At 38.7% G+C, this 11,950-nt stretch overlaps 1 protein-coding gene across 2 annotated transcripts; it reads left to right on the top strand.

The window, feature by feature from the left end:
• The first annotated feature begins 510 nt into the window (after nucleotides 1-510).
• LOC107143799 (HLA class II histocompatibility antigen, DP alpha 1 chain) lies at nucleotides 511-7,905 on the top strand. 2 transcript variants are annotated; one of them, XM_015487550.2, is made up of 5 exons: nucleotides 511-760; nucleotides 4,503-4,748; nucleotides 5,077-5,358; nucleotides 5,552-5,702; nucleotides 7,560-7,905. In XM_015487550.2, exons 1-5 carry the CDS (start codon nucleotides 679-681, stop codon nucleotides 7,561-7,563), a joined length of 765 nt encoding a protein of 254 aa, XP_015343036.1. In that variant the 5' UTR covers nucleotides 511-678; the 3' UTR covers nucleotides 7,564-7,905. The 2 variants fall into 2 exon arrangements, with proteins under 2 accessions (XP_015343036.1, XP_048661072.1); XM_048805115.1 differs by lacking the exon at nucleotides 7,560-7,905 and having other exon boundaries at nucleotides 5,552-5,706.
• Nucleotides 7,906-11,950: the final 4,045 nt, after the last annotated feature.

Genomic DNA, 11,950 nt, shown 5'->3' with positions numbered 1-11,950 from the left:
GAGATTTTAGGTAACCAAGAATGGAAAATATTTAAAGATCAACTTCATTTACATCAATTAAAACTTATAAATAGAAACTATAAAACTTCTACATAAAAATTAGAAGGAAAAATATCTCAGACAGATGAGTCTGAGACTATGTTTTCTTGATAGTGTATTTATTCCCAAGGAACGGGAAAATATTTTTGTAAGCTTGATTGAAATAGCTTTAAAAATCATTTAGAAAAAAAGAGTGGACAAAACATCAAAGATAATCTGAATATTTGGGGTGGGGTTTGGGTAGGAGAATGCAGGGAGACTAATCTTATTGTTCAACAACATAATATAAAACATTTGCTGCCAGAAGAATGTACAATTTATCTTTTCAAGCCTAACTCTGAAAATCAACTCCGAATTGGTGCTCCCTCAATCTTGCTGGCTCCTGGAAGTCCTCCACCTCCTCCTGAGCCCCTTGCAGTCTCTCTTTACCTGGCAACAGGGAGAGTCAGCTCTACCAGGTCTCTGATTGGTTAAGCCCGGCTGTGCTCATCCCTCTCCACCCCTTCTCACAATTTCAGTCTATAGAAGCCCACAGTTTCAGAGCTCTTGTCTGTCTCCGTTCTGCCTCAGTTCCTCAGCACTGTTCCTGTGCTCATTCTTGTCACCTGGGGACCCCATAAGGCGTGCTCTAAAAAGAAAATGTTCCAGACTGGAACCGTGATCCTGAGAGCCCTCTCCCTGGCTTTCCTGCTGAGTCTTCAAGGAGCTGGGGCCATAGAGGGTGAGTGCTCAGGAGGACCCAAAAGGGTGCGTGTGTGGGCGGGGGATGTCAGTATGAGAGGGGGACAGGCAGCCAGCTAATGGCTTTAGGAATTAGAGATTTTAGGAACTTATTGTCTATTTTCCTCTATGTTCCTTTTCTGTCTTCCCCCACTCATGGGAAGTTTGCCTTCTTTCCCTCTTGCTCCAATTATCGTAATAGCAATAGCACCACAACTTACTAGACACCTAGGTGATTTCTTTCCCCTTCTTTACGTGACACAAGAACCTTTGACCAAGATATTATTTTCTCCATTTTGGAGATGAAAAAAAAAAAAGCAAAGCTCCAAAAGATTAATACATTTTCCAAGGTTATGTATACCGAGCCAAAGAGCCAAGGTTTAAATCCAGACCCAAATCTGATGATTGTACTCTGCATTTCTCAGACTTCTGCACACAGTGACTTTCTAACTAAACCCTACTGGGATCCTGCACTCCTCTTGTCTTTCCTGAATGCTCAATTTCTGCTTTGTGTGTCCCAGAGTTATGGGCCCTGTGTGTTGGAACTTGGGAGATAAATTGCTTAGAGTATTCCTGTGTTCGTCCCTCTCTCTCGGGATCTTTGGACTCTTCCAAGATCTTTGAGGGCGGTTCTGCCTTCTTCCAAGACACTAGTGGCTCATGTTTTTATTAACCCTGTGATTCAGGTCCCTAGTGACCTGAAGACCATTGCTACATTGAGAGGTCTCGACCTTGGATGGCTAGACCATGCAGGACCTAGTCAGGGATAACAATTTAAGATGGTCTTCTTCCTGCTGCTGACACCAGGGAGCATCAAGCCTGTGCATAAAATTGTCATCCAAAAATGTAGTGATGTGGATTCAAATTCATCACCTAAAAGATGTGCCCCCACAACAGGGGTTGTGGCTCAGCGGTAGAACACTCGCCTTGCATGTGCAAGGCCCTGGGTTCAATCCTCAGCATCACATAAAAAAATAAGTAAAATAAAGGTATTGTGTCTGACTACAACTAAAAAAAAAAAACAGATATGTCCTAGCCTTCAGTTTAATTTTAGGGCAAAGGTGTCCAGAGGTGGATAGAAGTGAAGAGGAGGTGAGACTGTGCAGAAACAGAAGTATCTGTTGCCCTGTTGGTGGTCACTTGGGTTATTTTCAGTGTTGTGTTATAGTAAGTGCCATGATATATCTTCACACAGATATGAAGACATTTTAGGCTTCTCGATGGAAATAACTAACTTAGCGCTGTCATTATTGCTTCCCTCCCACTGGTTCCTTCTCTCTCAACATGTACATTTGTTCTTTACTTTAGAAACACAAATATAAACCAACAAATAAAAAACAACCTTGCCTTCACTCAGTACTCTACCTAGAGACACTCTGTGTCCTCACCTAACTGAGCTTTTGACTTGTTTCCAATACATCCTGAGGATGCTCTCAACTTGACTGTCAGTAACCTCTATGTAAGTCCAAATCCAGAGGATACTTTTCAATGTCTCTCTGACTCAAGTTCTTGATAACATTTTCACTGCAATCCATTTTTTTCTATTTGTTACTGGAACTTTTCTTTAGATCCTCCTTTAATATACTCCATCTTAATTTTTCTCCTGTTTCTCTGGAACTTCCTTTTCCTCCTTAAATGAGCTTCTTAACTATCGTGTTACCAGATGCATTCCCTTAGATATCCACATTTTTCATTTTATGCACTTTGCATGGAAAATCTCATCTAACCCTTCAGTCCTCTGGCCCAAACCTATCCCCCGAAGTCAACCATCATGTATGACTGTCCATGTATCATTTCTACTTAGATAACTGTTAGATAATCTAAATGCAATATGCCCCACACTAGACTCAAAGTCTTCTCCCACTTCAAAAGTCTTCCTTTATTACCTTTTAAACTGGTGGACTTAAGATTGCACTGGATTTGGGATGTGTTCATCAAAGGACACAAAATTTTAGATTTAGAGGAGGAATTAGTCTAAGAGATTACAGGATAGTAACTGGAATTAATAAATCCAGACCCGAGTCTGATGATTGTACTCTTCATTAGACAATTTTATGCCAAGAGAGTGGATTTTAAGTGCTCTCATACATAAACAAAAGGACAAGCATATGAGGTAATATTTATGCTAATTAGCTTGTCTGCCATTTCACAATGAATATGTTTCAAAACAACATGTTGTACACAACATAGACAATTTTTATTTGTTAGTTGAAAATAATTTTTAAAAACAATAAAATAAAAGAAAGAAAGATGGTTGCATTGATGAGCCTAAGAATAAGAGTACTTTCTACTTCCCATCTCACTTACCAATTCTTGTAGAATATAATCTCTTAATGGTAATCACAGTTATCAATTTAATATTTCTTTATCATCACACTGTTTTGTTTGTTTGTTTTTCCCTCCTAGGATTGAGCCCAGGCCCTTGAACATACTGGGCAAACTCTATTGAACTACATACCCAGCCCCCATCTCTTCTTTATCTTGGAGGGTTAGGTTTCTTTTTGTTTTGCCTTCTTTTCTGATGATGATTCTTCTCAACTGAGAAGGAACGTAACAATGCTTGTGAAACAGTGTTCTCACTGTAAGTGTCCAAGCATAGACGGGAATCCCCGGGTTTCCCCCTTGCCTTGAGATTGCAAACTCAGGGAAATTTGTGATTTAGGAGGTTGGATAAAATAAGCCCTGAAGGCCTTTTCACCCTTGCTCTGTCATTTGAAGCCCAGAAACTCAGATATTCATTGCTTCATTTAATGATGATAGTTTCTTGTCTTTTGCTATTTCTTATAAACTAATAAAGACTAAGAAACAAACAAAAAATAAATCCCATTGTTCTATCAAACTCAGCAACACTTGTAGGCCCATTGAAAACAAAAATAAAAACAAAAATTAAAAAAGAAAGTTTGAACCTCATGCCAGAAAAACTGCACTAAACCTTTGGATTTAATATGCCTAAAATGAAAAAATATTATGAACAAATTTGAAAGACTGAAGGAGAGTGACTTATAAATAGATTAAATGGATTCATAAGGAAAAATATTATGAACAAAGTTATACAATGCTATTTATGAACAGGAAATATATTTGAACCTATTAAAAACAGAAACTTAAGGACTCTAAAGAGCACTAAAATGTGAGGGACAATTTCTTTTCTCTCTCAACTTTATGCTATTTCTCTGTGTTCTGTAAGGAGACACATAGTATTCCTACTCGTCCACCTCCATGACTCTAAAAACACTTTTACATCTATGGTCCTAGAAGAATTGAGAACTTATTGGGAAGAATTTTTCTACTAGCTACACATAGCTGTGTGACCTTAAGTTACTTAACTTCTCTGCCTTTCCTTATTTGTAAAGCATACTTTGTATATTTGATTCATAGAATTATTGTGATAAATAGTAAAATAAGTATTTAGAACAATGCCTGGCACTTAGTAAGTGCTCATTAAATGTTATTTGTCACTGTTATTGCGGATATTTCTGTAAGACCATGATACTCAGGCTTTCAATGGATCAGGAGGCACCTAGACTTCTCAATGATCCTCTCCTAATTTTGTTCCTCTCTCAGATCCTTTTGTAACTGCTCTGCACCATTGCTTTTTTTATGTTACCGCTTCTTTCCCCATGTATCTTTCCTTTGACCTCTTTCTTTATTTTTATATTAAGAAATCTTTTCATTCTTGCTTGTCCACCACTCACATATTCATTCTTGCTTTTGTCATGGTTTTCTCTATTTTCTTTATACAGTGGACCATGTAACAAGGTTTGCCATGTTTGCCCAGACCAATGCACCATCTGGGGAGTTTATGTTTGAGTTTGATGAGGATGAGATGTTCTACGTGGATCGGGACAAGAAGGAGACCATCTGGCAACTGTCTGAATTTGGCCGAGGCCTTTCCTTTGATTTTCAGGGCGGGCTGACTAACATTGCTATAGTAAAGTCAAACCTGGATATCCTGACAGAGCGCACCAATCACACCCAGGACTCCAGCGGTACTGCCTGTCTTTGCTTCTCCAATCAACTGGGATGGGATGGGAGGCCCCTCTGTCACACAGAATGGGAGACTTGATGCCCACAACTGAGGGACGCTCTTCCCCGTGGCTGTGGGCTCATTCCAGCATAGTTGAGGGCTGCCTCGCCCCTTCCCACTGCACAGGAAGGTCAGCTGAGTGAGGTTGGCCAGTGGGATGAGACTCCTGGCTCTGATTCAGGAGCCCAGAGATGTCACAAAGTCTGAGCCTGAGGTAGATGTCACCCCCAGGGGTAGTCTTCGTAGTTCATCCCAGAACAGGGCACTCACCAGGTTCTGTCTCCTCCCAGAGCCTCCCGAGGTGACCGTGTTTCCCAAGGAGCCTGTGGAGCTGGGCCAGCCCAACACCCTCATCTGCCACGTGGACAGATTCTTCCCTCCAGTGCTCAATGTCACGTGGCTGCGCAACGGGCAGCCTGTCACCGAGGGTGTTTCTGAGTCTGTCTTCCTGCCCAGAACAGACTACAATTTCCACAAGTTCCACTTCCTGACCTTCGTGCCCTCAGCTGAGGACGTCTATGACTGCAAGGTGGAGCACTGGGGCCTGGAGGAGCCGAGCCTCAACCACTGGGGTATGGAGCCTCTTTCCCCTCCTCACCCTCCATGCACCCTCTCCCCCAGGACCTGGTGCTCTCTGCTCCAGCTTCCCCAGTCTCCTATCCTAACGTTCCATCAAATGGTCTGTAACCTTCAGTCTCCACACACCCCAAGCCAGCCCTAAACTTCACCACACCTTCTGACTTATCTCTTCATTTTTTTTCCCAGAGGCCCAGGAGCCGGTCCAAGTGACAGAGGCAACAGAGACTGTGGTTTGTGCCCTGGGCCTGGTAGTGGGCCTGGTGGGCATCATTACAGGCACGGTGCTCATCACAAGGGCTCTGCGTTCCAGTCGTGACCCCCGGGCCCAGGGACCCCTGTGAGTGACTATGGTGGTGGGGACTCATAGGATGCATTCAGAGAAAAAAGGAAGGATCCAAGTACCTGTTGTATATAAAGAAAAGGGGAATAATTTAATATGATTAAATGTACATTGATCTTCTAATGGGTTAAAGCACAGAGATGAACAACAGTGACAACACTTAAACATATTAAGTACCCCATGATTATTTATGGGGTACTTAATATGCTTAGGCATTATTCTGAGCATTTATTACTTAGCTCACTTTATTCTTGCAAATATTCTAGTCTGGCACTACTATTGTTATCATTTTACTCATGAGAGATACTTGTATCTTATGTACACAGAGGTATTAAGCAACTTGATCAAGGTCACTTGGCTAGGAAGTAGTGAATCTGCCATTCAAATCCAGGAAGTCTGGATCCAAAACTGTTTCCTTAAACACTGTCCTATATTCCCCATTTTATGAAGAAAAAGACCAACACTCCACAAACCCATATTAGAACCGGACCCATATTTCTGTGCATAATTACAATGTGGTGTGACAGGTTTCCAATAAACTATTTGCTCTCTCTGTTTGGACTCACCAAATGGCAAAGCTCACACAAAATGCTCCTTCTGGGATTTCATGGTTTTCTATCTATCTATCTATGTATCTATCTATCTATCTATCTATCTAACAACTTGCCATGTTTCCTATATTTGTGTTTTTGTGATTTTCTTCCCATTAGATAGTGATCTTTCCATGATAATGACTATGTCTAATTCATCACTATTATCACCATTGGTATCATTCATGCTGGATCTCAGGTGCAAAGGGTTAAGTCAATTACATTACTCAGTTCATGTATACCATCATCATGGATACCTCCGAGTTCCATCTCTTTGTTAATTTGTTCACTTTTATCTTCAGTCTTTACTCCCATATCTAACCTCTTTCCTCAACCATGTAGATAAATTTTCAAATGGATTTCATGAGGTTTATTTTATTGTATATATCTGATAAAGTGGTATTTGGTGTACATGAATTTTTAAAATTTATTTGCTTTTTTTTTTCTTTCTTTCTTATTTTGGTACTAGAGACTTAACCCAGGAGTGCTTAACCACTGATCCACATCCCCACACCTTTTTGTTTTTTATTTTGAGACAGGGTCTCACTAAGTTTCTTAGAGCCTTGCTGAGTTGTGGAGGCTGTCCTTGAACTTGCAATCTTTCTGCATCAGCCTCCCAAGCCACTAGGATTACAGGCATGAGCCACCACACCTGGCTTGAAATGTATATTCTTATTTTAAGGAAATATCTTAAAATCAAAATTAGTGTAAAAATGCATGATTCACAAAATATCAAAAGAAAAATATTTGAAGAAAATGGGAAAAAATAGAGGCAGAAGAATGAAGAGAAGGTTATCAACGAAGTAAAGAATTTCAGGAAAGAGGAAATATAGTTTCAGATGTTCTATAAGGTCATATGGGCAAATGTATTTTGGTTTTGAAATCCTTACAAAGAGCAGTTTTACACATTGTGAGCAATGAATCTTCCTTCATTACCATTATTTCAGAGTTGAGCTTCTCTGGCCTCAATAATGTGACCCTTCTCTTTCTTGGGATATTTTGGTGACTTGAGGCATGTGGGATGCCTCCACACTCAGCTGGGTCTTAGATATGAAATTCAGTCACCTAAGAGTACACCTTGACTCCTAACTGCTGTTCATCTAGAGGACCAGGGCATGTTCAGGGATGACTGCCTTCTCCCTGGGACCTGAACAGGGCAGAAAAATGGGGTGGGGGGATTATGTGTGAGGGGAATGAGGAAATTGGGTCTGAGTTTAGAGTCCTGAATCCAAGGATGCCAGTAACTGTGTGTGTCTTGCTGCAGGTGACAAAATTCCTGAAAAGAAGAGGACTTCGGAGAGATCTGAATTCTAGCTGCCCTATGGATGCTAGTCTCAGCTTTCCTTTTCAATTCCTGTGCTTTCTATCCCACTGACTAACTTTCTTGCTAGCCCTTCAAGTCCTTATTTGCAACCTTAAAGTCCTCAGCCCTTGATACAGTTCCCAAAAAATGGAATGTAATGAATAAGTATTGATATTTTTGTAGCACTGGCATGGAGATTATCCCTTCAGTGGGCTTCATGTCTTCTGGACTCCTTTGAAAAACCTTCCAATGCCTGCTTCCTAAAAACACCCTAAGACCAATAAATTTTTCACTGTTTCATAACTGAGATACTTTGAGTCTTCTTGCTGGAATTCTTGGACCAGGTCACCTATGACGAATATTTTATGAAGGTGTGGTTTCAAGTTGGGTTATGGATGTAGTAGTTACTGAAGATCTAACCTCACCTGAGTAGAAGGGTCTGAGAATACTGATTTAGCTTTGGGTTATTCCCTAACTACAGGATAGGGTAAGGTGGAGAAAGTGGATTGGGGGAAATTTTACTTGGATGAAGATTTGTTTGGCTATAGTTTGAAAATTGCAGGCTCCAAGGGAAGAGATTTGGTCAGTCTGGATCAGGATTTCAGGCAGATCTTGGTTGTACTCATGCAACCCCTGAACTTCTTTCCCATGGCTAGAGCATAACTATGGTGATGTCCCATGGAGAAGGTTTTTTGTATGATAAACAAAGAGACAAGAAATGAAATTAAAAAGTGCCCTCATTCATTCTGATTTCCACCTGCTATAGTTACTTCATGAAGGAGAGCTTCTATTATAATGAGGAGAATTTGCAATCAAAGATTTGAGAATAGTTCTGATCATGATGAAAAATATCTGACGTGAACAGAGATTTTGTTTAAAAAATTTGAAAAATAAATTAAAAATTATAATACTGCAATTTTTGCTTTATAACATATATAGAGGTAAAATGTATGACAAGGCACAAAGAATAAGGAGGAAATGGAAGGACAATGTTGTAAGAATATCAAGTATGTAAAGTGGCACACCGTTATTTTAAGGTAGAATGTATTATTAAAGATGAATATTTTAATATCACAACAACTATTAAAAAAGTTGTAACTAATAATCCAATGGAGAAAATAAAATGGAATAATATTTAAGCCAAAGTAAATAAGTAAAAAAGGGAAAACATTTGGGAGAAATTGTAAGACAGTATAGTTAAATATAACCATAGTCTTAATTGAATTGAATGTGCAAAATCTAAACACTCTAATTAAAAGACAAAGATGGTCAGAATGCGTGTGTGCACGCACACACACATGGTCAACTATGTGTTGTCTACCTGTCTACTTTAAATATGAAGACAAAGATAGGTAAAAAGTAAAGAATGTGAAAATAACGCTAACCATGAGAATGTTGGTGGCTATATTAATGCCAGAAATATAGAACTTCAGAATTGGGACATGGATGAAGAAGACAGTTCATTATGATAAAAAGAACATATCCAGAACATATAATAATTCTAATTTTGTATATACCTAATAAAAAAATCTTCAAAGCTCACATAAGTGATAAAAATGAAAGCAGAAGTAAGAAAATTGACAGCTATATTTTAATTATATTTATTTTTATATATTATATTTTAATGTTCTAGCATTATTCTCTCAATAAATAATAGAAAAATTAAACAAAATTGGTAAGTTTTTTGTTTTTTTGTTTTTGGTACTGAGGATTGAAGTCAAAAGTGCTTTACCACTGAGACACATCCCTCCCCTCCCCATCTTTAAAAAAATTTTTGGAGACAGGGTTTCACTAAGGTGCCTACAGCCTAGCTAAGTTGCTAAGGTTGGCCTTGAATTTGCAATCCTCCTATATCAGCCTCCCAAGTAGCTGCGATTATAGGTGTGCACCCCACACCTGGTAGGATATGGAAGATTTGAACACTTTCAACCTACCAATGTGTTCTAATTGACATCTATAGATTATTCAACCCAATAGCAGAAGAATACACTTTATTTTCAAGTTACATGGAAAATTCCACTTCATAGGCCATATACTGAATCATAGAAAAGTCAGTAAGTCTAAAATCCCAGCAACTCGGGAGGAGAGGCAGGAAGATCTCAAGTTTGTGGTCAGTCTGGGCAAATTAGAGAGAACTTTAGCAATTTTGCAAAACACTATCTCAAGATAAAAAAAAATTAAAAAGGATGGGAATATATCTCAGTGGTAAAGAGCCCCTGGGTTCAATCTCCAGTACAAAAAAAAAAGTCAATAAACAAGAAATGTTGAAATCCTAGAAAATATTCTCTTAACACAATAAAATTAAATTAGAGACCAATAACAGAAAAATATCTGGAAAATCCCAAAGACTTGGAAATTTAAAAAGCATACATTCAAATAGCATCTGTGCTAAAGAAGAGTCAGGAAAAAAATTAGAAAATATTTTAAACTGAATGGATATGAAAATACACTGTGTGATATAGTAATTAGTGGATAATTTATAGTTTTATGCAATTAAAAAAGAGGATAATACTAAACATCAACCATTTAGGTTCCATTCTTAAGAAGTTAGAAGAGGAAATCAAACTCATGTAATTGACTGGTTTCTGTTACTGTAATAAAATACCTGAGGCTGGGTACTTTATTTTTTTAATTGCTCTTATTTTTTAAATACATGATAGTGGAATGCATCACAATTCTTATTATACATATAGAACACAATTTTTCATATCTCTGTTTGTATATAAAGTATGTTCACACCAACTTATATACTTATATAAAGTATGTTCACACATGTCTTCATACATGTACTTTGGATAATGATGTCCATCACATTCCTCCATCATTGCTAACCCCCTGCCCCCTCCCTTCCCCTCCCCCTCTTTGCCCTATCTAGAGTTTGTCAATTCCTCCATGCTCCCTCTCCCTACCCAACTATGAGTCAGTCACCTTATATCAGAGAAAACATTCACCATTTGTTTTTTTTGGGATTGGCTAACTTCACTTAGTATTATCTTCTCCAACTGCATCCATTTACCTGCAAATGTGAGGCTGAGTACTTTAGAAAGAGATTTATTTAGGCTTAAATTTCAAGATTGCCAACTCATCTGTTCTTCCTCTAGTGAGGGCTCCCTTAGCTATATCCAAACCTGGTGGAGAAATGGAAAGGGAACTTACTGTGTGCAAAGGGATGACATGGTGAGACACAGTAAGCCAGAGACAGTGGAAGGGCCAGTCTTGCCATTTTTTTTTCTTTCTTTCTTTCTTTTTTTTTTTTTTAATAACAACTCACCTTCACAAGAACTTACTCCATGAGAATAGCAGCAATCCCTCCAGAAGGCAATGGTCTCAATGAACTCACCACTTCCTACTAGGCCCAAATTCTTAAGGGTTCCATCACCTCTTTTTTGTTTTATTTAATAATTTAAATTTAAATCTAATCTAACTGAATTTTTAAAAAATGTTAATATACAGAAAAGGGCATTTTCTCATTCATGATAAAAATAACTCTTATAAAACTAGAACAAAAAAGAAGGTTTGAGGAGAAAAAAAAATATTCCTAACAAAACAACTAGGGGCAAGTGTTGGAACATCTAGATGGATGAACTCAGCACATGAGCTAAGGTAAAGTTGGAGTCTGTAAGACCGGAGTTTTCTGAGGCATAATGGCTGATATCAAGAGTATGAGTAAGATCTGAAGAGGAAGATGAGCAGAGGAATGATTATTAGGCCCTACATATGTCTCCACTTAAAGATGGAAAAAAGAGGAGAAGAAAAAGGAGATACATTTTTTTTCCTGCCTTAGCATTTGGGAGTAAGTATAATAAAAAAAAGAAATGGAAAGAAAATGACCTTGCAACTATTGGTTTGCCTATCAAGCCAGCAGTTTAAGTAGTTGCCAAAGAATATATTAATGTAAGCAATAAATCTGTAATATAGCTTGGTCCCTACCTCAAGTCTTACATATTCAGAGACAGATTGTTAAGAAAACTGAATACCACCTGGACAGTGATATAAAGTAAAATGGAAAACAAGAGTAAAAGTAATTCAAATGTTTGTCATTGGGAATCTGTGATAGTTTGGATCTTGAGTGTCCCCCAAAGGCCTGTGTGTTAAAAACTTGGTCCTCGGGGAGGTGCTACAGGGAGGCCATGGAGCCTCTAGGAGGTGGCCCTTGTTGAAGGTCTTTAGGTCACTGGGGATGTGCCATTGAAGGGATCAGTAAAACTCAAGCCCCTTCCCGTTCCTCTCTTTTGCTTCCAGGCCATGAGGTGAGTAGTTTTGCTCCACAGTGTGCTCCCACCATGAGGTGCTGCCTCACTCTGGATCAAGAACAACAGGACCAATCACTCATGGATCAAAACTTCCAAAAC

The sequence above is a fragment of the Marmota marmota genome, unplaced genomic scaffold, assembly GCF_001458135.2.
Source record: "Marmota marmota marmota unplaced genomic scaffold, marMar, whole genome shotgun sequence".
Lineage (NCBI taxonomy): Eukaryota > Metazoa > Chordata > Mammalia > Rodentia > Sciuridae > Marmota > Marmota marmota.
The sequence above is the reverse complement of the archived record's forward strand: the minus strand, read 5'-3'. Positions and strand labels throughout refer to the sequence as shown.